Consider the following 26,923-nt stretch of genomic DNA (forward strand, 5'->3'; position numbering starts at 1 on the left):
TACTTATTAATTACTTCATCTACTTACTAAGCATGCATCAATATCTAAAGGATAGTTGATGAAAACAATCAGAGACCCCCCTTTCAATGAAATAAAGAGAACCCCAGAAAGAATTATTAGTATCAATAAAGAGACCACGAAATAAAGTACGAATCTTGTTAGTTCTATATGCAGAAGCAACATTCAATTCCTACACCACGGACACCCTCGACGGCGCGGAGCCACTCTCGGTCCACGGAGCCCTCCCCAGGGCCGCTGAGGTGCGGCGGGGCGGGGCGAGGCGTGGCGCTGAGGGGACAGCAGTGGTTTCAGCTCCTTAGCAGCTGTTGTGGGGAAGCTCATGTTTTCCTCTAAATAGGTCAACTGCAGGAAGAAATGAGAACCATCTTTATGTGAATAGGTAACCAGCACATAGCCAGGCGCTTCTTCCCTCAGTGAGGAATAAACAGCTTACATGCCCCATGCTGTCTCTCCAAACAACGTGCAAATTTTGTTCTCTTTATCAGAGCTAATGCACCAACACTTTAGAAAATGTAGTTTGCAAACTGATCGTAATATCAGAAACTGCTCAATAAACTGACATCCAGATTTGACTGTGCTGTCAGAAGAGCTTCTCTTATGCACAGCATGTTATGTGGTGTCCTGAAACACTCAGAAAGCAGCAAGAACATCTGCAGATCTTACCAATTAATATTTCTGCAGCACTTCCACTTGCCCCATACTGTGCTTGTGCAGAACAGTTCAAAAATGAGTACACGGCAAAAAAGGATTTCTAACTAGCAACCAGTTACCTACAGCCTTACCAGACCCAGTCATCCTGGACTGCCCTGCAGCCCTGCCCAGCTCTGCCTGCAGCTCCCTCAAACTGGCTGCAATGCCATCATATCCTTTGGGAAGGGCAAAACTCTGTTGTCTTCTCTTCGTGCCCACATCATTGCAGGGACATATGTTGGTCAGTAGAAGGAAGAACATGGGAGCAGCTCAGAAACACTCCATTGTTTTCACAGCTCGCTCCCCACACCTTGTTTGATAGGCTCCTATGTGGGGACAAATGCTAGCAGCAGTGGTGTGTCACGTTTCGTGCTGTTCTGAGTCACAGCCTGGAAGGCTTGAAGCACAGGTCAGTGAATTTCTGCTTCCAGAGTAGTTATACAAAATGCTGTGGTCTCTCTCTTTTGTCCCTAATAAAAGGAATGTAGCACAGAGTTAGCCATTACAAAATTATGCCATGTTTGTCACAACCTGGAGAGGATCACACAAGTCTCAGATACTTTCCCCACAGCCTGTGAGAGGTGACAGCCCACAGGAACTGGCTGGCAGTTGTCAGAGGGCATGATTCCTTGGCACGCTGACATGTTGGCAGCGGGCTGGCACCACAGGATGAATCACTACCTCTGTCAGGAGTGGTGCTGTGGACAATGGCAGGCCTGGGAACTGTATGCGGCCACTCCTTACACTAGGCAAACTTTGAAAGGAAAAGCAAACTGAGTTTATTTGACTAAACTGCTTAGCAAATCAGCACATTTTTCTTGGAGAAAGAAAAAGGGAATGCGTTAATAATATGCCAGCTAGTTCTGAAACAAAGTGATTTTCACCAATTTGAAAGACCTTTGTGGTTGGTCCTTGGTTCCTGCTTGAGGCAGCAAGCTCCCCTGCCCGGATAGCCCCCAAGACAACTTCCACAACTCTCTGGAAGTGAGATGCAACCTGTTAGATTATCCTTATCCTTTCCTTGAAACACACATGGATTAGCAGTGGGAACTTCCGTCTCCTCCAAGGATATATGACCTTGCATTCATACACCTTTAATAATATCACTACAGAGCTATTCATATACAAGCTGGATGTGAGGACATCGAATGAAGCTCATTAGCAGTTTGATACAAGGCAGATACGATGGCAGACAGAGATGGGGATGAAAGTGCATTTGCCTAGGTAAACTCAGCATGCCACAATTATGTACAGGATACTCTGGCAGTGCTGGTGCTTTTTCCTGTTGTGCTTTTGTTCCCTGCTGTGAAACATGGCAAAGGAAAGGTTTCCTGAGCCTCTGGCTGACACCTCCTTAAAGCCTGTTCAGTCCCAGGTGTTCAAAGCAACCTCTGTTCCCAGGCAGCCAGATGGCTAGCTGCAATCTAGTCACTCCTTAATTAACTTTGCATTTTTTCCTCTGTGGGTTGTTTCTGGGAAGAAGGGAGCTGACAGCATGTTTGTTTACACAAGATTGATTTGGCCTGGCGCTTCTTTGGGTTTATACTAAGAATTTTGAAGTGTCTTTCCGTTTTTTTATCCCCATAAATGGAGAATCTGAGGCAATTTCTGGGATGTATCTAAAGAAGTTACATAAATATGGAGATGATTTACTGCAAGTTATATGCAAATAGCTATGCACACAAAACAAAGCTGATGAGGGCAAACTAATCTGAGGCCTTGGTTACTGTGCACTGTTGAGCTGCTGCAGTGTATAATTAACTTTATACTGAACTACAACAAACACTGATGTGTAAGAAGCTCCTCTAAACTCTGTGAGTTGCTAATGTGCATAAAGTTACACAACATACATACAGCAGCTCTTGGATGAAAGGCTCAAGGTGTATGCCTCTGCATGGCAGAAAATGCCAACCAGGATTTGTCACTTGATCTAGATCAAACAACAGAAAGGTGTGAAGAATCTGCATTAGGAATGAGCCACTAAAATACCCAGGTATAAAACTAGCAGGTAGCAAGAGAAAAATATTTGTGTTTAAGTGACAGATCAAAAGTAAGTTTAGCCTTTAATCCAGATATGTAAACAGCTTTTGTATTTTTTTTTTAACTTGCTGACCCTCACATCAAGCAGCAGCACTCATGCCATATTCTGTCAGGACCCCAAATAAACACCAAGGCAGCTAGCAATTGCCAAGCTCCTTGTTAGAAGAGGAGGGCAAAGGCACGGTCTAGAGAAGAGCAAGGACAAAGGAGGGTGGGGAAGTTGTACCAGCTCACCATGTCTGAGCATACGAAGGGCAGGAAGGATTAAAAAGAAAGGAGGCAGCCAAATAGCAAAGAAAAATGGATTGTGAATTATTTTCCCCTTCAGAAGTAGCTTGGGATGGAATGCAGACAATGCTACAGGAGAGGGAATGCATTAGAGAAGAAACAAAGGAGATGACTTTTGAATAAAAATGATCTTAATGATAAAGGATTCACATCTGTCACCAGTGGGAGATCTCCACAGTCAGTACTTCCTAAAAATTTCTTGGAGGCAATGTTGCTTCTGACATCGGAACATGTTGCAAAGCAATGCTTTGGGACAAACGATGTACGTATCGCAGGCTATGATCTCACTGCAGAGATAAGACACGGGCAGAGCTGCTGTGAAAGTATGCCTGGAAAAATCACAGAATTGTACCCTGCTATTCTGCATCAGTGTTGTTGTTTTTTTTAATTATGATTTGTTGAATCATATCCCAGATGAGCAAGCAGAGTCCTCCCCCTGGTGGCAAGCAGAAAAAAAAAAGTAGCAATGAGTTTGTACAGCTGTGTTAATCTAAAGCTATAAATGAAATAAGGAGCATCAGACAGGACCTATTTTTTATTAGGTCAACTGACCCAGCTGGGGAAAAAATACAGATCTGCAGAACACAAATCCTTTTTCTGGACTTACAGATAATTATTTACTTTGAAGGCAGATACAACTTGAGAACAGTTGCTGAGTTAAATTTGTTGGTTAATGTATTAGATGATTTCCAAAAGAAGCAGAGTATAAAACCCGTGGAATAGCTTCTAGTAGCTGAACAGGATAATTGCAATGTGCAACAATCCCAACATCTCCACCGAGCCCTTGTCTTTTAGTGCTCAATTGAGATTTACTGTCTAAAGTCCCTTTAAGGCAGAATGTTCTGGAAGGTAAAATTCCTTACACTAACAGTAAAAGTGGACTCAGTAGGCAAGTGGGTTTACTGTATCCCACAGTCATCCCCAGTTAACGTCCTCAGGCAGATTTTCAAAAATTATCCATAGAAAACTCTCAGTTTTTTATTGGAAGTTAGCGCAAGTGCCTTTTGGACAGGATTTTTTTTCCTTTAGATGAAGGGTTTTGGTGGATGAGGGGAGAGCAGTGTGTGTGCTTTATACTGTCTTTAGTAAGGCTTTCAGCTGTCTCCCATAGCATTCTCAGACATACGGAAGAAGTACAGGCTAAATAAATGGACAGTGGACTGAAAACTGGCAGAACTGCTGAGCTCAAAGAGGGTAGTCAGTTGTGGAGTAACCCAGGTGTGGACACCCTCAGGAAACTGGCAGATGATAACCAGACACTTGTGCTGCCCTTCAGAAGGACCTCGAGAGGCTGGAGAAATGGGTGGAGAGCTATCAGGAAGTTCAACAATGAGAAATGCAAAGTTCTTCACCTGGGAATGAAGAACCCACGGATACAACAGGTTGGAAAGCAACTTTGCAGATGGGGATGTCGGGATCCACATGGAGAACAAGTTGAACAAGATCCAGCAATACATCCTTACCAGAAAGTCAAGCTAGATTACTTTTTCCCCTCTATTTTTCTTTTCAACTCCAGTAGATAACCACTGGATATTACCTTATCCTCAACAGCATATGTAGTATAAGAATGGCTGAATTATTATTACATGAAAAGCATCTGTTGTCTTTTAATTATACAAAGGAGAAACCTTTAGCTGTGACATTCAACACTACAAACCACTGCAATGTAAACAAAAATATATTTGCCAGTCCCTAAGAATGGAAAGCTATGTCCTTCACCAAAAAACACTTTCTGCATGCTTATGTTTAAAAAGTTTTAATTCTTCATCCTGGTACAAAAATACAGTACAATGTGATGGCAAGGCATTCACCAGAAAACATTCAAAGAATAAAAGGGAATTCCCTGTAATGCTTCAACATAACCCACCTTCACTTGATGAAACAATCAAAAGGTGACTGCACAAGAAGTAAGCTCAATTTCTGCCCAAAGGCAAATAAAGATGAATCACACAGAATTTTACATAAAAATATGTCTGCAGAGCTCATGATTTCACATGCTGCTTGAACATTGATGAAGTTTACTCTACTTGGCTTAGTGGCAGAATTCACGGTTTGGGAAGTCTAGAAAACACCTGGCCCAGGAACATGCCCCCATTCATATGAACCCCCAGTAGAAACAATGGGATCGCATAATACCAGTGAGAAAAGAGGTATCCAACCCTGACTAAGTGTCAAAATGCTGGCTACATCCGATTATTCCAATTACGCTGTTTGTCTTCAAATGAATGTTTTGCCCTACAAACCTCCCTTTTAATATCAAACATTAGAGGTTGCTCAAACACACAAATTGATGTGTTTGCTCATTACCTAGTTGGAAATAACCATTATAGAACACAGTGCCAGACAGAGGAGGAGATAACGCTGTAACTGATGCATGTGTGTGAACTCCAAACAGGGTTTAACCTAACATTGTTGACAGGAAAATTATGTCCCTCCAGTGCATCTACATTCTTGGTCTGTTTAACTGTTTCCTTTGAGAGTATTGAAGTGATGGAAAAGCATAACTGAGTGTTTTCATTATAGTTCATCTCCCAGGTGTTTTTGTTTGAAAGCATCACCTGTTAGCTTCTCCTGGGCCTCCTTCATCCCTTGGATAACTGAAAGATCAGAGAGAGATCAACTGTTAATCTCAAAACAGAAACATCAAGGTGTCACGCTAATAAAAATATTTTAAATCAACACAGTTACAGAATGCACGTCTACAAAGCAACCTAAGGCAAAAAACACACACCAAAACAAAAAAGCTCTTCTCCCAGCTCTTTGTGAATTGCATGATTTTCCACATGACAAACGGAGAATACTTAGGTTCGACAAACATTATTGCAGGTTTTAAAGTGAATCATCACTCTAAATGTGGTTCCTCAAAGCATGAAGAGCCACTCACTCATGTTGTACTTAACAGCTTCCAGTTACACTGTGAAGTATAATTTTTCTCCACTAAAAAATGAAGGTGCTATCCTTCACTCAGGACACACCTACAGATCCATCTCACTAAAAATGTACTTCGAGTTATTTCTCACATACCTTGATCAGCATTAGTATAGAAATACTTGTAGCTGGGGTTTCCTTTCTCATTTATGATTTCTGGGTGGACTTTTCCACTGGGATCTATGAAAAAAAAAAAAAGAAATCAAACAGGAAATACAGGTGGTAACAGTAAGAACACAGTCCTGTGAGTGGGTACAACAGCTGTAGACATCTTACCCATGAAAAGGATTCTGGGAATGTAGCCTCCATCAGGACTAAAGGCTTCATCCTTTGGCTCTTCATCATCCTACAAAAGCAAGACAGAAAAGGGGGAATGTATTAGCAAGATGTAACAAAACACAGCACTCATTTTAAAGAAACAAGCCTTCAGATTCTAGTTACCGTGAACAATTTACATCTTGAACAGACAACAGGTATTGCACTATTTCCATTTTCAAATGAAATAAGGTAATTTCCCCTAAACAAGTAGAATTTGTGAAATATCAGTGTGCATTAAACATTCCGCTTTGGTGTAGGAATGTCTGATGCATTATGAGAGAATGAATACAAATCCCCTTACTGTGGCAACAGACAAACACAAGGTTAAACTGTTAAAGAGACAGCAGCAGAGAGTCAGGTTTATAAAAAGCTACAGTGAAGAAAATTATTTTCAAAACAATTGGCTCTAGCAATCAATCTTGCATATCTACTCAGGAGCGCAAGACTTAGGATATAGAAAAGAAACAGATGCAACCTGTTAAGCAGGATTCAAAATGCTTAATTACTAAGCAGTAACATAGGTACAAATAAGAATGTGGCCTACCTCAAGGTTGACCATAACAAAATTATGAGCAAGTTCAGAGATCTCCTTAGACTCAGCGAACTTTGGCTTCAAAGCTAATTAAGAAAAGAAAAAAAAATAGAGAAAGATATGCAAAGACGATGGAAAATATTTCAGGTTTTCTGGTCAGCAGAGAAATCTCTACTTCTCCCTCTAGAGAGCTGCTACTTTCCAACGAGCAGTAGGTAAATGGAATATATGCATCAAGTTGCTCAAGCCAGGCTCAGAACAGCAGGTAAGTGAAGTGATGATCCCTGCTGAGCAGCCATACAGTGAAGCTTAGCCATCAGATGTATGCAGTCAGTTTTGAACCAATGGAACAGAAACAAAAGCTTGCTGTAAACCATCATTTCTCATTCGGCCTGTTCATCTTAAGCCTAGTCATTATGATCAGCATGCTCCTTTGCAATACTGAAAGAGACAAATCCCAGCCGTCTGAGAAACAGTGGCTGAAAGTAAGATAATCTGTTCTTAACTCTCAAATCATTCATTTTCTACAATTTTTGTAGCAAAGTGCAGGAAAAATTGCAGCCACTACAGATGTGTAGCTGTTACTTTACTGGCATTTACACAAGGCTGGCTTTTGGCAGTGCTAATGGCCAAAGTGGTGTGATACTATGCTGCACTAAACGAAATATAAATACATCTAAGCACATTTTGAATGCAAAGTTCACGGTTCTCATGTTACACAATTTGTATGCAAAAGTTCACTGGAAATTTCATCAAGCTCTAGTATTAAATTCACTCACCTTTGCAAGCTCCACACCAAGATTTGTGGATGATAATCATAAGAGGCAAACCACTGCAAAAAAAGAAAAAAAAAGAAAAAACGTCAGATAGCTTAGATACAAGCCTCTCAACTATAAGTTCTATTGCTTGTACATTTTAGCAGTCAAGGACATCTACACAGGCTTTATGTAATAGAAAATGCAGAGAGATTCTACTATATTCTGAGGTTTTGAGAAGCTTTTTGCAAGGCAGCAATCATAAACATGCATTAAAACAATTTATTAGAAATGTCAATTACCAACCACTCTAGTATAGTAGGAGATTTTCTCTTTGGGAGGCTTGCTCCCATTTGTTCAGATTTGCATAGATGCACAACTGGTCATGTGATTTTTAAGAAGTTAGCTGTGGTTAGTCACACCAGCTACATAAGAGATCTCAGAAGGGATTTACACAGCTGCTTAACATAATCCAGTGAATGACAGTCATCCATCAACCCCTCTCCCCCACTGCTGTCTGCATGTTTCAGACACTTCCTGCTACAGCCTCCCATGATCAAGATCCTTCTTTGAGCAATAATCACACACAGTAAACTGGCAAGCCCTCCAGCTTCCAGGCTAATTGCCCCTATCTTGGTATGCTGACATAAACCTGTAACAAATCTGAGAACCAAGAAGGAAGGAATCTGCGTGGAACTGAAGCCTAAATAAAGTGCAATGTAAAATGACAAAAGTTAGGAGCCTAACTCCCCTGTTCAATGAATATAGAAAAGTTATTTGTGAAGGACAATTCAGGGTACTGAGTATTTCAGGTACACCATGTGAATGACATTTCTCTTCCCAAATAATTCATTTGACAGTCACTACCTATACTACCTGGATGTTGATTCCATCACCTGATGTATGTTTTATTTAACCTTGTTTCTGAAAAGCCCCTTAGCATTTCACCTAGTCAAGCTTAACAAGTTTGAATTCTCTAAGCTCCTTGGTAATGTACTCAGGTTACATTATGTGATTAGACAGAGACCTTAAACACAAAGAATTCCACATACTTACTGTTCTAAGTGCTTGCGATTCAATTAATCCATCACTTTACAACTCTCAATACCTTGACTATTATATCTTTTATCTTCTTAACAAGAAAAAAGTGACATACCTACAGGTGATTTTTATTGCTATTGAGCACATCTAGTAGTACAACACTTATCTTCGTACTTTTTGCACATAGAAGTCCTTAAAACACTTTTCAAACAGCTGGCAAAAGCTAACTAGTACAGAAAGCTCAAGAAGACCAAGAACAAGGGAATATGGCCCCTTTTCCCTTATCATTAAATCCCTTAAGCAATAGAAAAATATCCAAGGGAAGCTAGTAATAGTGATATAGCTTCCAGAGCATTAAGAATAACCGAAAATTAGGATTCTCCTTTAGCTGCAGATTGGTAAGAAAGGAAATCCCTACCAACATTAAGTTTTAGCCTTCAGAACCAGGAAAGGGCAGAGAGGAAGCAATTAACATTTACAGTAGTCCAACACAAGTCTGCCATTTGTAACTGAGCAATATGCTGTCTTCTTTACACAGGACTTTGTTTGCAGCAAGGAACAAGAATACACACTTTCCTGGCAAAGGTCTTTTTACATCTGTGTCCCCACCCTGACAATATTTTTTTTTTCCTCCCCAGTTTCTGGGAATTAAATGCTGAATAAAATCTGGAAAATACACATTGCTCTTATCATCAAGGATCTTCATCTCGGAAGAGTTACCAAAAGCAGCTGCAATTGGTACTGCACCGCGCTTAAAACTGTATCAATAGATTTTCTATGCAGATTTTAAATGCAAGTGCTCCGTCTCAGAATACAAACTCTTAGCCAGCAAGAAATCACAGAAGTATTAGAGATACTGCATGTGCCTCCTCAGTTTTCTTCTTCTTGACTGGAAAAGTAATACTATTTACATAAAAACATTTCCGTAGTCATTTTCCCATTCTGAAATGACAACGCTCATTTAGCAATCAGTATCTCAGATAAATGGACAAATCACTGAAGCAACTCTTCTTGCCCCACTTATCATTTCCTCCCAGATAGCACTACACAAAGAAATAAAACTAAACTCTGACACTGATTTGCATGAGGGATGAAGCATCCACCAGAACGTGAAAAGTACAGACAGGCCATATATGTGGCACAGTAAAGATCAAAATTAGTTGAAACTAAGTACAACCAGTACAGACTTACAGCACTGGCCAGAGCACACTGACGTCACAGCTCATCTTTTCTAAACAAGCGCAAGAGCACTCACTCATAAACAATTAGTGTTTTTAAAAGCATTTAATGATGACCTTGCAGAGAAAAGCCATAGCAAGTAGTTTCAATAAAACAGTCCCGCAGGTAGATTAAGACTGTTCCATCTAAGGCACGTATTTTATTGTTAAACTTGAAATGAGAGGTTTAAGTTTCCTAAGCCAGCACTCTGCTGTTGTGCAGTTTGCAAATCTATCTGCTGAGTTCAATAAGATTTTTAAAAACAGTTATGTCCCAAAAATACAGCCTCTTCTAGACCAGGAACTGAAGTCCCCCACTACAGTTTGATATATCTGGAGGCAGTCTTGGAACAGCAGTCCTCTTATTCAAGATACAGACACATCAACGAGGAGGGCGGGAGTTCTCCTTATGGTCATCACTTTGCAGCATTTATGCTCAACTGCTACTTGGGTATCAAGATGGAGGTCTCCACAGGAGACTTCAGTTGCATGGGGGTGCAACAAGTTCTTTTTGAAAGATGCACGTGGGAAGAACACGGTAGGGAGGACAGGAGGAGAGCCATCCTATAGATCCTCTTGGGAGAATAGCCACCGCAGCGCCACAGTACTGGCTTTCTCAGCACTGTCACTGCCGTGGGCTGTGACATGTAACACAAAGGTCACAGCTCCTCGGGGTGCACGGCAGCAGGGCACGTTCCTACTCCTGCGAGCACTTTGGGACACGAAGGAGCCGTGCCTCACTGGATGCTGCGGCTCAGGTACTGCAGGAACATGCTGGCCAGCTGGGCCAAGTTCTCATCGCTGGGCTGCATCTTAGTGTAGCTGATGAACTGCCTGCGGAGCCGGCTCAGCTCAGCCAGGCCGACAGGCCGCGGCAACACCAGCCCTTCCTCCACGCCGGGGACGCGCACCAGCTCTCCAGGCTGCGCCCCGCTCCTCTGGGCGGCCACGAGAGCGGACACCACGTCCTGCGTGGCGCGGTCGAGGAGATGCAGGAAGCCGCCGGACTGCAGGGGTTGGCTGCGCGTGGCGCGGTGCGGCGGCGGCGGGGCGCTGTCGAAGATGGCCGCGCGGATGTCGGCCAGCGGCAGCGGCTCCTCGCCCTGTACGGTGAACAGCGGCCGGTCCCAGCGGTTGCGCGGGTCCGGGGCCTCGAAGGGCGGCTCGGCGGGGCCGCCGCCGACGCAGTGCAGCAGGCAGCGCGCGGTGCCCGCCTGCCGCGCCGCGCAGTACAGCTCGTAGCGGATGCTCCGCAGCTCGTTAGTCGCGTCCACGATCACCACGTCGCGCCGGCTCAGCAGCCGCTCCACCTCGGCCCGCAGAGCCGCCCGCCCGCCCTCCGCCTCGGCCACGACGTGCGCCTGCCGCTCCGCTCCGCCCAGCGCCTCCCGCAGCTCGGCCGCACGCCGGCTCTTGCCGCTCCCCGGCGGCCCGCACAGCACCACCAGCGGCATCGCGCCCTCAGCTCCCCAGCGCCGCCATGCCGACCCGGAAGTGACCGCCACTGCTTCCGCTCGGGTCAGCCCCGTCGCTATAGCAACGAGGCCTCGGCGCCCGCGTGGGAGCGCCCCGGGGCTGCGCGACAGCCTTCGCTCCTGAGGGGTTCTGAGCAGAATCTCTCATCCTGCCTAAGTCCTGCTTCCTCCATGCCAATTACAAACTCTCTCTGCTTCACTGCAAAGTAGTGCCATAATTATTCCTGCAAAAACTGTGACTATTTTTTGTACAGATATATCAAATAAGTGTTAAAATATCCACTTATAAATGCTCGCCAGACTTCTCAGCAGTGCCATCTGCATTCGCATCACCAGACTTTGGGTAGCGAGAGGAACTCACCAGGTCAATCGATGCAAGAGCAAAATTCAACTGAACTACAAACCTGGAAAGCATAATGAACTTCTGCCGAGGTCAGCACTGTCAGATCGAGGTTATACAGTTACAAACACAAGAAGAATTGATACACATACAGCTTGATTTCTCATGTTTTAACATGAAAGAGAAAAAATTCTGAGAAAAACATCAAAATGTCTGTTCTTAAAATCTTTTCACAGAGACAGTATTGGAGTTTCAACATAGAAAAGGTGCTACTTTAATGACTTATCAGTTTGTTCCTTAGTAACAAAATATCTCACATTGATATGGGCACATCCACTTTGACAGCCACAGTGAGCGCTGATGAGTTCAAGGGGACTGAGTAGCACTTAAGCCTCTGTTTGTGAGTATCTTCTCACTTCAGAGACACGACAGCAGCTCAATCATTCAATTTGATTGAAGTGATTAAACACAGATGATTCCTCAGCAACACTAAAAAAAACCTATTTTTTTCTTTAACTAGCTGTAGGGATCTGAGCAGTCTCCCATACTGTCGTTAATAATTTGTATTTTCTGTGGTTAAATTTAGGATTGGTTAGCACTGGTACAGAATCTGAGTGACCTTTTAAAGCTGCTTTTCTGTATTCATGAGTAAGTAACATACCTGGCTGCTGCCTCTTTCTTCCCATCTTCCAGTGTTCTCCAGTGAATGTGATCTCCAAAACCTGCCAGAGAGAAGGTTCTATAAATGCTGCACAGTTAACATATCATCAGAAGAAAACAACCCTCCAGAATATTTTCAGCTCATAATATATTCTTTTTTAAAGGAAATTATAATTGCAGTCCTGGAGAGACTTCTCTGAATACTTACAACCTACACAGTTTTATTGAGGAATCCCACTGAAATTAATTAACAAAAACAAATCACACACTCATGAATATTCACAATTATGCAAAGGACAAAAAATTCCCCAAGCAAAGCTTAAAACTGAAGTGCCTTCTGATTATTCCCCACTGTTTCTCAACTTATGAACATTTATTAACTGATTAATGACAAATTAAACATGTCACCATCTGGCTTCCTAAATTTTAGTGAATGGGAGCAAAAATCAAACACACCTAGACCAATAAATGATTATGAAATACTCTAAAACTATTATGCTGAATATTACTGCTGATGATAATTGACATCAAAGACTAAGAAAGAACACTGCTATGGGGGTTTCTGAGTGTTACAGTGACTGAACAACGTGGGAAATATGTATCCAACAAGCAGGTATCAAGTCTTGTTCTGTCAGCTAACATGCCAACAGGAAAACAGACTGCCATTTTTTGGCCACCACCATCACACGAAGACCTGAGATGGAGGAGATCTGGGATAAGGGGAGCCTCCTTTGAAGACTTCCTCAGAGGTCCCATCACTGCAGTGACATGGGCTGTGCTGAAAGGCAAAACTCAGCCATGGCTTCCCCAATCTCATTACTGAAAGCTGGGATAACTTAGCAACACAGCATGGGCTGTAACCTCACCGAGGGGACAATCTGGGGAGCTACACTAGGATTGGGAGCCACAGGCTGCCCAGTGCTGACACCATGGCAGGCAGTACCTCCATTAAAACCTGTAGCAAAGAAACTGCGGAAAGCGGAGCAAATTGGAACTGCTGGCACAGTATTTTTATGACCTCAGCTTATCTCCCAGTACAAACTACCATGAACATGTATAACACAACACATCAAATATTTAGTCTTGCTACCAGCGAGGCACTGACGTACAAGCTCACAAGGGCTGAGGGGAGCTGGAAGCCATAAGGCTAGCAGATCACATTTACTCAGAATACAGACACGTCGAGTATTTCATTCAAAGGCCAGCATGATGAAACAGGGACAATCCTCTGTTCCAGCTAAGAACGCCCTGCAGCTTCGGCTCAAGGCACTCACCGCAGCCCTGCGGCGGAAATCTGCTCTAAGGGCAACACGCCCAGAGCACGACCACCCCGGGTGAAGCCTGAAGGGAGCCGAACCGCTAACCACGGCAACCCCACGAGGAGGGCGGGCGGCCGGGGAGAGGGGAACCGTGCAAAGGTCGCCCACCACCCGCTAGGAGCCACCGGCGGGGCTGCTCCCGAGGGGCCGCGTCTCCCCCAGCCACGGGGGGCAGTGGCTCAGGGCGGCTCCGGCCCGGCCCTCCCCAGCCCCGCCCTGCTGAGGGCCTCCCCGCACAGCCTCGCGGCAACACCAAAAGCTGAGAGCAAAGCGCGAAGGAAACGTTTGCTGACCCTTTCCGAGCCCTTCGGCGGCGGCGGCGGCAGAGACGGCCAGCAGCAGGCACAGGCAGAGGACGGAGGCTACCGCGGGCTGAGCCCTCATGGTGTCAGCAACGCCCTCAGTGCGGGCCCTGAAGCTCGGAGAGAAGCTCGGAGCAGCCCCAGGGATCTTTTTCGCTTTTCCTTTTTTTTTTTTTTTTTTTTGAAGTCCAGAAGTGACGCTAGACGGATGTGGGCGGTGCCGCCGGGTCCTCCGGGGGCCGCCATGTCCGCTGCAGAGCAGACTACAACTCCCAGCATGCATCGCACCGCGCCCCGGGCGCGCGCCGCTCCCGCCCCCGCCGCTATGCAAATACGCTCGGCGCCACCGCCAATCCGTGGCTGGGGGCGGGCGGCTGGGTGCCGTCACGTGGCGCGAAGCTTCCTTTCTCTGTGCGCCGCTCTTTCCTTCCTCAGCCGCCATCTTGTTCTCACCGCGTGTTGGGCTGCGGAGGGGCCGCTGGACTCAGGTGAGAACGCCTCGCACCTGCCGCCCCCGCGCGCGCTCGGCCGTGAGGGAGCGGGCGGGCGGGCTCGTTCTGCGGCACTCGGCTCTGTCCTGTTCCCGTGTGCTGGGCCTTGGCTGAGTGCAGAGGGCGGAAGAACGAGGCCGTGTGCCGGGGCTCAGGACTGCAGTCTCCCGTATCGTTTGGGCTGTGCTGTCCCGCAGGCCTCTGGCTGCCAACATATGCGGCCTTTGTCCTCCCCCGTCCGCTGCGCTGTGCCCGGCGGTGCTGGAGGCCTGCTTCCCTCTGCCGCCCTGGCACAACGCGGCTGCGGAGCGCGTTCCTTCAGCGCTCTCTGAGGGCCTCTCGGCGCTCATCTCCTACGGCCGAGGCGTTTTTCCTCCTGTGCCGCGCTTTCGCGTCCTCTAGTCTTTAAAGGTCACCCTTGGTCCATGGGAGAACCTAGCTGACGAACTTCCTAGGCATTGGGTTGGAGCAATAGCTGCCGGAGGTCCGTGCTTGCACTGTGGCAGCGTGTGAACCTCCTTGAGTTTGGAGCCAGCTCGTTAGCTACAGAGATGTATCAGAGGTTCCTTCTTTGGAAGCAGTACATCAGGGAGCTCAGGGATGAGTTTTCCCCTGGGCTCTGTTCAGCACAAAGGTGCGTTCCTTGGAGCGGTTGTGCTGTCTGTGCTGGTTTTGGTCTGAGTCAGTAGCGAGGTGGTTCTAGCAGTGAGCTGACATACTTATACTTGGAAATTTATGGTTCTTACCTCGAACTGATGCAACAGCAAACGTGGTGTTGATTTGCATCATCGTGGTGCAGATGTTTCTTCTGCAGAGCTACTTTCTGTTATTTAGATGGTGCGTTTTTTGAGGGCTTTTTTGTGTTTTTGCTTGTGTTATTTCAGTGATTTCTTTTTCTTAATATTTTGGGAGTTAACTTGTATTTATACCTCATTCTTTAGACACAACACTATGAATCAAGAAAAACTAGCCAAGCTTCAAGCTCAGGTCCGAATAGGAGGAAAGGTAAGAAAGAGAGCTGCGGTGCTTTCTGTGATTTACAGGCTTAGAGAGAAACTTCTCACGAGGGGGCATTTAGAGGCCTGAAAAAAAAAAATTCCACACGTAATGTGGACCTGAAATGGTCTATATCTTACTACTACCTGAAAAGCACTTGTCTTTCAACTCACAGCTACTGGGTGAGTAGTTCCAGAGTGTAAGCTGTTGCTAAATCAGTGACGTGTTTTTACCTGTGAAAGCTCAGATTAAGCTTACCTGTTGGTAGTTCGAGTTCTTTCCCTTCTATCTGTTGGGAAGTTTCTCCTTTAGTATCAGCTCCCGGGCTTATCTGACTGTGCACTGAGTTCTTTATTTCCTCTGTGCCAGCCAGTACTTAATATGACAAAAGAAGTGTATAGATGGTCCAGTGTGAGTATTCATTTCCTAACTGTAGGCAAGGGTTTGGGGGACTGTACAAAAGCTTGCAAAGTAGGAATTCCAGAATTGCTGTATTTGGAGCAGTCTAAAAATGTTAATTACTTGCTTACAAAAGTGTGACTTCTTAAATTTGATTCATCTTGGTTGAAATAAAGTTCTTAAGAAGCATTCATATATGCTGCTTAGTAGTTAATAATATTTTCATAATCCAGCTTTTGGGAAGAGGAAATCTTCTGTGCTTCTGTCTTTTACAGCTAAGAAAAATCTCAAGATTGAGACTGACAGCTAAAACTATAAGTGAAGGGAAGAAAATTGAGAAGTGTTAAGAAGTCTTAAGTCTAAGAATTCTTATAGCTCAAAAAAGAGATGTTGCTGAGTGTGAGATGACTTTTAAATTGAAAGTGATGTGAGAATGTGAGTGTTGCAGGCTGTTCTCTTGATTCTTTTCCAGGGAACAGCTCGCAGAAAGAAGAAGGTGGTGCACAGAACAGCAACAGCTGATGACAAAAAACTTCAGAGTTCACTCAAAAAACTGGCAGTAAATAACATTGCTGGCATTGAGGAGGTATAGTGATAGTGTTTCCTGTGTGAAATGAAATTCATTGTGTTGGTTTGGTGTTGTTTTTTACTTTCATTTTCTTTCTCAAACTCATATGTCTGATTACGTATAGATGAAGTTACTTGATTTTTTTTTTAATTTTTTGTTTCATTTATATTACCGTGTACATACCTAAAAAGAGAAGGGAGAAGGTTTTACTGTCCAGGCAGTGAGCACAGAAGGTAGTAAGCTGCTTGTGATGCATGTCTTTTGCATTAATTGCGAAACAAAAATTCTCTTGATTCTTAACCTTTTGAACTGAAATTACCTAATTTTAAGAGTAGAGCAGTAAGCACGTTCAATTGTTGTCTGATGAAGAATGTGAAGGAGGGCATCTAAGTCCTTGGAATAGGAATTTACAAGTCTGTGTTATCAAAACTAGATCCTTTTACTGTCTGAAAATAAAACCAGAATTGCTTTTGATAGATACAGGAGACTGGTATTTCTTACAGTACTAGCAAAACTCTGTGGAAGCAGCTTCTGTATTATATAAAATTGGAATGCAGAGGCTTCAGGTATTTCATACTATTTTTGTGTATGAATTTTTCAGGATAAAATATGAACTGGAATAGAAACTGTTTCCATAATACTGTAGAGAGTGTGACACTTATATGTAGGAGGAGGCAGCGTTCCTTCATCACGAGCTCCGTATTACAGTACTGCTTGGTTGAAAAAGCATAATATTTAATCTGTGATTAATTAATTTAAGCAGGGTTACAAGTTGACCCAGAGGTCTCTTTGTGCACTCCAAAGGCAATGCAGATTCAGTAGAAGCCTGGTTTGCCTGAAAGCCTTCATACCACTGCTGCAGAATCACTTCTGAGTTTGTCTGTTACTGGAGTATGATGTGTGAGAAGCTGTGCTATACAAACATTCCTTGTTCTTTTCCCCCTCCCTGTAGAGCATAAAATCTTCATTCAGACACAGTTAAGATTTAAAATGTGTTGACGTGAAGGAAGATGGTTCAAAATTCTTTAACCTTGACGTCTTGGTACATAATTACATTACGCTGCTGTATTATTCGGGTAGACCCAAATTGACCTATATACATAGAAGCTGGGGAGGTTAGTAATATTGAGTCAAACATAGGCAGAGAATTTTTTGTGATTTGTTTTGTTCTGAAGAGGCTTTTAAGTAAGAGGATGACTGGGCTTAAAGCATTTCCCGCTTCCCCTAAGCTATGTAGGAAAGTGATGCATCTGGTTTGTTTTTTTAAGAAAAACTTCTGATCAAAATGTATTTTGAACCTTGAATATTGGTAACTTTATGTTTTAAACATATTCTTCAGTTGACAAATTTGTTTTCTCTGTAACCTCTAATGTCACAAAATTCAGAAGTATTATTAACAGATTACATCTGTTTGGATGAGTAAACTCTCTTCTTTCTTGCAGATAAAATTATTTTCTGAGTAACCGTAGCTTAGTCATGCCCAGAAAAAAAAGTTAACTTCCCCTTCAATCTCTGTTAACTTCAGTAAATAAATAAATAAATAAAGCCTGCTAAAAGGTTTGAACTTCCTTAGTAGGAACTAAGCAGGTAGCTGTACTGGCTGTGAACTTAATCCCTGGTGATTCAGAACATCAAGGCAGGGGAGCAGAATTGTTGTATGTTGTGCTTAGTCTCAAAAGGGTCATCGTGCAATTACTAGGAGAGCACAGAAGCCAGTTTGAGTGCAGCTAATTTATAAATCTGCAGTGCTGCAAGAGATAAGTAAGGGGAAAATCTTAGCATTGGGAATTCCCAGCAAGTAGGCCGGATCATGAGTCTTAGGCTTTTGCCAATTTTGCTGCAGAAACAGTAATGTTTTCCTGATAGGTGACATAAATAGCTGGGAATGGCAGTGTCTTTTTTTCCTTCTAATTCAGGTGAGGCAATTCTTGGTACTGTACTGATGGTTATATTATTACCTATACTTCAGTATTTTCTTTAATTTTAATATTTAAATCTAGTTTTGAAATAACATATTGCACTTCTTCAACAAGATGCTGCAACGCTTTGGTAAATGTTACTTTTTATGTGTTTAAACAGGTGAACATGATAAAAGATGATGGAACGGTTATTCACTTCAACAACCCCAAGGTTCAGGCATCCCTCTCTGCTAACACTTTTGCAATTACTGGTCATGCAGAGGCTAAACCGATCACAGAAATGCTTCCAGGCATCTTAAGCCAGCTTGGTGCTGACAGCTTAACAAGTCTCAGAAAGTTAGCTGAACAATTCCCAAGACAAGGTAGGTCTTAGTGGAACCTTTCACTGATGATTTAAAAAAGTATATGCAGTCTTAAAATGTTAACCTACACTTAATAGCAACACTTGTCACTGAAATCAAAGACATGTTTACTTGTATTAGCCTCTGTTGTGGAAATACAATGGGAGAAAAAATATGTATCTTTTCCCCCAAAGATTCTACATAGGCTGACCTTGGTTTAAAAATAAAACTTAAAGTAATCTTAAGTCAGGTGTGCTGTAACTCTAGGTACACAGCTGCGTATGGCAGAAAACTTAAGAAAAACAGAAATAGTTGAAGTTCTTACCTAGAAAATCTCTGCAGGTTCTCTTTGTCAGGGTACTGATTCTGTTTTCTTCTATGAAATGTTTTTATTGTATACTGTATTGTATAGTATTATTAGGTTATAGAAAATGCCTTTTATGATTGAGAAGGATGGATCATCTTAATCATACTTCGTTATGACCTCAGTACCACTAGTTCTTTATGATGACAAAGTCAGCTTTAAATTAGGTGGACCAATGAGAAGAAATTCTTGCATTTCAGATGACTTCTAGCATGGTCCAAGGTCCATGACTTACAGAAGGTTAGGTTTCATGTAGGGCCCTTGATATAGAAGTGCTTATTCCACACTTGTGGCCTCTTGGTAATTGAATCATATGAGACGATTTAATAATGGTGTCAGTGCATCAGTGGACAAGGGAAGAGCCACTGATGTCATCTATCTGGACTTCAGCAAGGCCTTTGACATGGTACTCCACAACATCCTTCTCTCCAAATTGGAAAGATATGGATTTGATATGTGGACTGTTCAGTGGCTGAGGAACTGGCTGCAGGATTGGGTCCAGAGAGTGGTGGTCAATTGCTCAATGTCTGGATGAAGGTTGGTGGTGAGTGGTGTCCCACAGGGGTCAGTGCTGGGACTGATACTGTTTAATATCTTCATCAGTGACACTGACAGTCACGTTGAGTGCACCTTCAGCAAGTTTGCTGATGACACCAAGCTGTGGAGTGTGGTCAGCACACCAGAGGGACGGGATGCCATCCAGAGGGACCTAGACAGGTTTGAGCAGTGGGCCCAGGTGAACCTCATGAGGTTCAACAAATCCAATTGCAGGATCTTGCACCGTGGTCGAGGCAACCCCCATTACCACTACAAGCTGGGGGATGAAAGGATTGAGTGCAGCCCTCCCAAAGAAGACCTGGGGGTACTAGTGGATGGGAAGGTGGACGTGAGCCAGCAGTGTGCCGTCGTAGCCCAGGAAGCCAACTGTATCCTGGGCAGCATCAAAAGAAGCGTGGCCAGTGGGTTGAGGGAGGTGATCCTGCCCCTCTACTCTGCACTGGTGAGGCCTCATCTGGAGTACTGTGTCCAGATGTGGAGTCCTCAGTTCAGAAGAGACACAGATCTGTTGGCACGTGTCCAGGGGAGGGCCACATAAATGATCCACAGAATGGAACACCTCTCTTACGAGGATAGGCTGAGAGAGCTGGGGCTTTTCAGCTTGGAGAAGAGAACGCTGTGAGGTGACCTGATAACGGCCTTTCAGTATCTAAAGGGGAGCTACAGGAAAGAAGGGGGCAGACTCTTTAGCAGGGTCTGTGATGATAGAAAAGAGGAAATGGCTTCAAGCTTAAAGAGAGTAGATTTAGGTTGGATATAATAAAAAAGTATTCTGCAGTGAAGGTGGTGAGGCACTGGAACAGGTTACCTAGTGTTGTGGTTGATGCCCTGTCTCTGGAGGCTTTGAAGGAGAGGCTGGATCAGGCCATGGGCAACCTGATCTAGCTGTGGTGTCCCTGTTCATTGCAGGGGAGTTGGACTAGATGACCTTTAAAGGTCTCTTCCAACTCGAAGGATTCTGTGATTCTGTATGCTGGTCCCAAGCTGGTATCACATTATCGTTGCATTAAAACACGTGACTTCAGTTAGAAGATACAGTCACACTTTTTTTTTGTCACTTGATCTTTTGTTAGCTCTGCATTAATATAGCTAAGCATTTGAAAATAGCTGTGTTAATACTGTGATATAAGAACATTCACAAATGGATCTTTTGGTCATGCTGGTTACTCTTGATATCCCAGTCACTTGCATGCTTGTTTCTCATGGGGTGAGCAGTATGGAGGGGAATGTCTCCTGTTTTCACTAGTATGTTATGTCTTATTTTGTTGTGTGGTTGTCCCTAATTATGTATAATGAGCACTCAGCACCAGATTTCTTTTTATAGTGTTGGACAGTAAAGCACCAAAATCTGAAGATATTGACGAAGAAGATGATGATGTCCCAGGTAAGCACATTTACTTAGATGTCCATTTAATGTACAAAGACTTAATTCACACATTTAAATACCTAGCTCTTAATGTGATTATTCCTCTCAATTGGTAAGAGAGGCTTAATGTGCTGGGTACCATTGAAATAGTGATGATACTGGATTCCAGCTTTTGAAAATAGCTTGCCTTGCTGATGGCTTAATTCTTAGGTTAAAATGTAGGGAGGTTGAACGAGTGAATGAAATATGCAAGTAGGATTCTTAGGGCTGGAAAATAAAATATCTGTAAGAAGATGTGCTTGACGTAGTGTTCAGAGAGTTGTTTTAAATCATTCTGGGGTGGCATTTTTATTTCTGCAGTAGAAAAAATTAAGCTTGTGTCAGTGTCTTAGTTTGTTGAGAAACTTCCTTTCCATGTTGTTAGCTTGTCAGCTGATAACTGTATAAATTAATACATTATATGCATCAGTATAGTGTATTACCTAAAATAACAAATTAATGACCCAGATTTTCAGTTCTGGCAGGGGCTTTGAGCTTGCATAAAAATACACAGGTCTCTTCAAAATTTTCTGCTTCCTGAGTGCAATGATAAATTGTTGATTAACTAGAGGTAGTTGAGCCGGTGGCTTGAGACTCAACTGCATCTAGTAGAGCACCTCTGAAAATCAGTCTTAGTTCATGTTAGAACTTTCACTCTGAGTGTTCCTGTCTATCTGCTTCTTTGCATATATTCAAACAAATCCTATTATTTTTAAAGCTATTTCAAATCCCACTAAAAAACAAAACAAGAAAACTACGTATGTGACTATCTAGTTAAGAACTACCTAATGTTTCATATAATAAATGCATTTTCATTAAACTGTGAAGTTGTTGTTTCCGGGCATCGCTGTATTAAATATCTTCATCTCTTCCAGATCTCGTAGAAAACTTTGATGAAGCATCAAAGAATGAAGCTAACTAAATCATTAATAGTTCTGGAAGCTGGCATGGACTAGATTTAAGAAATCAGCTATGTGGTTCCAAAGTTTTAAAGAAACAGAGAACATCATCTGTTAATAGTTCAGTAATATAAATATTTTGTATTTTTATGATACTGTTTGTTCAGCATTTTCTGTCAGTTGATTTTGCATTTTGCACTTACTCCCAGGATCTACTCATTTGGTCAAAACAAAAACGTCAGTGCAGTTTGAGGGATGTGTGCATGTGCGTGTGTGTATGTGTGTGGGTGTGCATATAGTGGAGAACAAATTGGAGAACACTTTTATTTAACCATCTCCCCTTTCTTTGGAAAGAAGAAATAAAATGAATCTTCAGCATTGTTACTTTTGATTATCACCAAAAAGTGCACCAAATAGAAGGAGTAAAGTTAAGTTTTGTCCACATTTTGTGACCCGAATGCATTACACCATTTAAAGTTTGGGTTTAGTTTGCGTTAACTGTTGTACTTGAAGATGTCATCCGTGTTGAAATGTATACAATATTTGTTATTAACCTTATGTTGATGCCCACGTGCTAACTTAGACAAGCTATTTTACCAGCTTGTTTGATACAGTAACTTTCTAAAAGAGAAATCTTGGTCCCGGCAAAGTGTTCTTTTTTTTTTTCTCTCCTTTCTCAGCTTACTTTCTCATTTCCTTAGTTTTTTGAGACAAGCTGATGTTTGACTCCTTTCGCATAGACTTAGCAGTATGTTCTTCTGATGAACATGTAGACTATATTAGGTCAAAATGAAAACAAACCCCTTGGTTTTCTACCATCAGGTCACTTAGAAAACTTGGAGGTCTAGTTGGTAATAGTCCAGTGCGCCAGTTTTGCACAATAACAGATTTTTGCTTGAATAACTTCAGGCTGTTCTCTTGGCATGACTGCATTTACTAGCAGCTGATGATCCACTGTCGCTCTTATGGCACTAGAAATTAAATGCACCATGTGAGCAATGTTTAAGGTGGGAGGAAAAAGTTGTTGACATTTTGCCTTGCCTCCTGCTGGGCAGTTTGTGCAATGACTAGCTCTAAAGGGATTTTTTTTTTATTGCCTGTATTTTACCTTTGCCTATAACCTACCTCTAGGTTTGGTGTCATCTATTTTAGTAGCTTACTAAACCCCACAAATGCTCCTCAGGCATAAAGAGGACATTGGGAGGTACCGCTGGTACAGTGCAGTATTTATGACCTTCCTTTAAAATGCTTAATGTGAACCTAATTTCTCAGAGGCTCTTTCAAGGTTCTGGATGTTATGTGCATTACAGTATAGTTAGACATCATTGTAACCTGTGTCGGGGCAGCTGTGGCTTAAGAAAGCCGTTTTTTCTCCTCTATGTCACTTAACTATGGCTTAATTGGAACATATCAGCTTTTTAATGTAGGTTCATATGCTATAGAACTGTAAAAGTACGAAGTAAGCAGTACATGAGTCTGGTGACATCATGATAAAACCATGAAAGCAGAGCTGAAGTGGCTTGTCATCTGAACTCATTTTATAGGTCTTGTTCATTTTTTCTGTTATATTTTATATACTACATGGATCTTGCTACAAAATAAAATAGCAGTACAAAAGAGGAGAAGTTCCCTCTTGTGTGTTGTCTCTTCCCACCAGCAGTAGCTGAGGAACAGCGAGTGGATGCAGCCACCTTTTTAACAGTGATACACCCTTGCTGACAGCTACTGAGGAAGATACATGCAGGATCAGGGAAGATCCTGTTAGAGCTTTAGGATTTCACGCTTCGATATACCCACACTCCTATTTTCCCTGCAGTATTGAATGAAACTTTGGTTTGTTGTATGGCTAATGTTGAATCAGCTGCAGATTCTTCTGTTTATAAGGAAGAGATTTCTTCATTAATGTGTGCACAGGCACGCTGGACTGCCTTTTGCTGCTTTCAAAAGCTCAAAGCAAATGAAGGGTACTAGGAAACACGTATTTGTAGTGTTCTGCCATTTGCTTAAGGGGCATGAGTGGAGAGCATTTCAAAGTAGCAATTGTACTGAGTTTATGTGTGAGACATCCCTCTTGATCCAAATACTAATCAGATATTGAAAACTTGTGCTTGACAGTTTCTGATGTAGCAAGTATATGGAAAGTAATTTTGTGAGAGATTAAGTGATAGATTCAGTAAACTTGTACAGCTTAACTTCCTAATTCTTACAAAATGCTCATTTAATTTTTGTTCTTGGTCATGACAACTGACACATTAAACCACCATTCTTTCCTGTGTGACAACCAGTAAACTAACTAAATATGCTAGCTTATGTCGTTACCAGTTTTCTCACTGTACCTGAAAACAGTCAACCACTTATGATTTGCTGCTGGAAATACTAGAGCTTATCAATCATTAAACTGATTTTAATTAAAAGTAACCCATCAAGGCTCTTGTGGGAAAAGCTATTTTTCTTCATATTTACTCTTGGTATTACTCAAACAGTGTTTGTAAATTCTGGTGAAATGCAGAGCTAAGAACACTTTGTGTTGCTACAATGAAAACTCCACAATGAGGTGGGCAGGTGGTGCATCAAAATGTTCTTTGCTTGGCCTGAAGCTTCATAACCACTGTACTTCTGTAGTGAGTTTGTTCACTACTTAAACATTGATGTATGAAAGGTATTGATAAAGTTACTGACGTACTAAGAATCTTGGCAGTGACTTAAAATAGTATTGGAAAGAGCGGAACGTGGGTTGAAACATTTATTGGGCTGTACACAAGAATCAAAGCTGAATCACAGAAGGCTGAAAGAATCAAGAACTTGGCAAACGTTTGAGACTCTAAACACTAGTCTTCTCCTTTAGTAGGCTGCTTGTAGATTTGTATATTTCCCTCGTAAACGACAAAGAGGAAATGTGTGACTTGCTGGCCTCTGTCGGGAGAGCAGGGCTTGTGCAAGATGGATGGCAGTAGTTAGCGTCCAGTCGGCAGTGCTGGAAACTTGCTACTGAGTGATGGTGAGGGGTTTTCTCAAGCAGCACTAGCTAATACGTGAGTTTGCATGTGAGTGTTAGGGTGGAAGGAGTTGATATAAAAAGAACATTTGACAGCTGTGAAGAAATAGGGCTTGGGTGAATTTTTTTTAACTTCTAGGAATATTTGAATGCACAAGGAATGATAAGAGTGAAATTAGAAGTTCTGAAATATGCTGAGAATTTACTGTTTGTCAACTTTCTGTGTGAATTAGGAGTTGCTATGAAATCCCTTTTGCCAGGTTCTTAAGAAATAATGTTTTGGATTCAGTATTTACAAAATAAGCACTGGAGGTCTTAATGGTTTCTTTTCTGAGTGGTGTATTGAATGACGAGTATATTGGTGTTTACGGGAAGGAATTGAGGCAGCTACAACACAGTGAGATAAAGCTGCTTTATGTGAGAGTTGAATTAATGTCTCTGCTGTGGAGCCCCTAGTGAGGGTTCTCCTGGGGCTTCCCTGGAATCAGACCACGCTGCTCCAGACAGCAGGGACATAAGGAGGTGCTTAACAAACTCCTGGAGGTGAAGGTGGGCAAGTGAGTTCTTCCACTGGCCCTTAAGATTAGCATCTTTTTGTTACTTGAAGACAATAGTATTTTGTTCAGCAAAGTGTCCAGATTATTCTGCAGATCAAGATTACACTAATTAATTAAATGATCCATATTTTGTAATTGAACAAATGAAATGATGCACAAACAAGCACAACAGCCTTAGCAACTTTATGGAAGCGATTGCAGAAGTAAGGGGAATGGTTGTTCACATTCAACTATTTATTTTCCCATAAAGTAATTTTTATTTTTTATTTTTCCCCCTTTTCAAAGACCATTTTGGAGACACTGAAGAACTTGATGGATTTATTCAGAAACATGGGGGCTGCAGTGCCAGTCAAGAATTCAGGTAGCCAAGCAGAGCAAGTGAAGAGACTAAAATCGGTCTTGCTGGTATGTTTGGGTGGAAGCTTGGGTTTATGCATAGAGTGTAGTAATTGGGAACTGGGCTTTTATTTGGACTCTGGCACTATATTTGGCAAGAAGAAACAAATGCATACATCTTAGAGTGCCTTAGTTTGCCTTCATTTTGGGAGCACTGCCCTTCCTCATACAAGTATGTGATATGTAAATTAATGAATAAACAATCTGGATGGCTCTTGAGAAAAGAGCTACATCTGCAAATGTTACGAAAGGCTACTTCCACATGGTAAGCACATACTGTTTGTTGGGCCAACAGTCCTATTAAATACCTCCTCATTAAACAACAGACCCACGGTTTGCTCAGACACCATTTTCTCTTGGCAGCCTGGTATCTGTCATTCTCAAGTACTATACAGCATTTCCTTGAATTCTCCGTTGCGGATGGACTTCATGAATATGCTGAATCTGTCACATCCTTCTAGTAAAAAGAGATCATTTAAAAACTCCAGTGAGCAGATAAAGTATCAATACTAAGGCAAAAGTTTAAACAGTAAAAAAACCTATATTCCACAGTATTTTGAGTTGTCAGTGTATACACTTCAAGTGAGTAAGCTGTGTGACCTCTCACCCTTTCTCGCAACATCCCTGCGGCAGCTATAGTAACTGCTTATGTCAAAAAGTAATATTAGAAAGTATTTAATGTATTTTTAGATTGTCTGATGCAACTTAGCATACAAAGAGGAGCCAGTGCTATGTGACCAGCTTTCTCCAGACCCTGAGAAGTGTTGCGCAAACTGCATTTTCAGAACATCAGATGTGACACTGAGTCCAGATGTGAAGCTGGAAATTTCCAAATGATACAAATTAGTGCCAAACATAGGTAAGTGAAAGCTTAAAATCTCAACAAATTGTCAGCACCTTTGCACACGAAGAGTGAAGCTTGATGAAAGGCCTGCACCAATCTAATGCTTCCTCACCACCGAGAGAGAGATAAATAGGCCTTGCTTTTCTTTGCTTTCTTGAGCACCGGAAGTAGCAGCTAATCTGTGAGGCCAACTGGATCAGCTTGCTCAGCTGGTTGTAAATGACTTCTTTTTGTTGTTATTTTTTGCTTTACTGTTAAAGCTGAC

General features: G+C 42.5%; 3 protein-coding genes across 3 annotated transcripts; 1 reads left to right on the forward strand and 2 right to left on the reverse strand.

Annotated features, from left to right (window-relative positions):
• On the reverse strand, positions 4,780 to 14,117 carry TXNDC12 (thioredoxin domain containing 12). Its single transcript, XM_021404275.1, has 7 exons — positions 13,918 to 14,117; positions 12,307 to 12,367; positions 7,597 to 7,649; positions 6,830 to 6,903; positions 6,244 to 6,313; positions 6,064 to 6,147; positions 4,780 to 5,636 (listed from the first exon to the last, which is right to left on the reverse strand). The coding sequence occupies exons 1-7, from the start codon at positions 14,006 to 14,008 to the stop codon at positions 5,557 to 5,559; spliced, it is 513 nt and encodes a 170-aa protein (XP_021259950.1). The 5' UTR covers positions 14,009 to 14,117; the 3' UTR covers positions 4,780 to 5,556.
• Positions 9,883 to 12,300, reverse strand: KTI12 (KTI12 chromatin associated homolog). The gene has a single exon (XM_021404276.1). It carries the CDS (start codon positions 11,282 to 11,284, stop codon positions 10,568 to 10,570), a length of 717 nt encoding a protein of 238 aa, XP_021259951.1. The 5' UTR covers positions 11,285 to 12,300; the 3' UTR covers positions 9,883 to 10,567.
• BTF3L4 (basic transcription factor 3 like 4) lies at positions 14,284 to 24,288 on the forward strand. The gene is made up of 6 exons (XM_021404279.1): positions 14,284 to 14,414; positions 15,359 to 15,422; positions 16,285 to 16,398; positions 18,460 to 18,661; positions 20,887 to 20,946; positions 21,843 to 24,288. The coding sequence occupies exons 2-6, from the start codon at positions 15,369 to 15,371 to the stop codon at positions 21,887 to 21,889; spliced, it is 477 nt and encodes a 158-aa protein (XP_021259954.1). The 5' UTR covers positions 14,284 to 14,414; positions 15,359 to 15,368; the 3' UTR covers positions 21,890 to 24,288.

The sequence above is a fragment of the Numida meleagris genome, chromosome 7 (assembly GCF_002078875.1).
Source record: "Numida meleagris isolate 19003 breed g44 Domestic line chromosome 7, NumMel1.0, whole genome shotgun sequence".
Lineage (NCBI taxonomy): Eukaryota > Metazoa > Chordata > Aves > Galliformes > Numididae > Numida > Numida meleagris.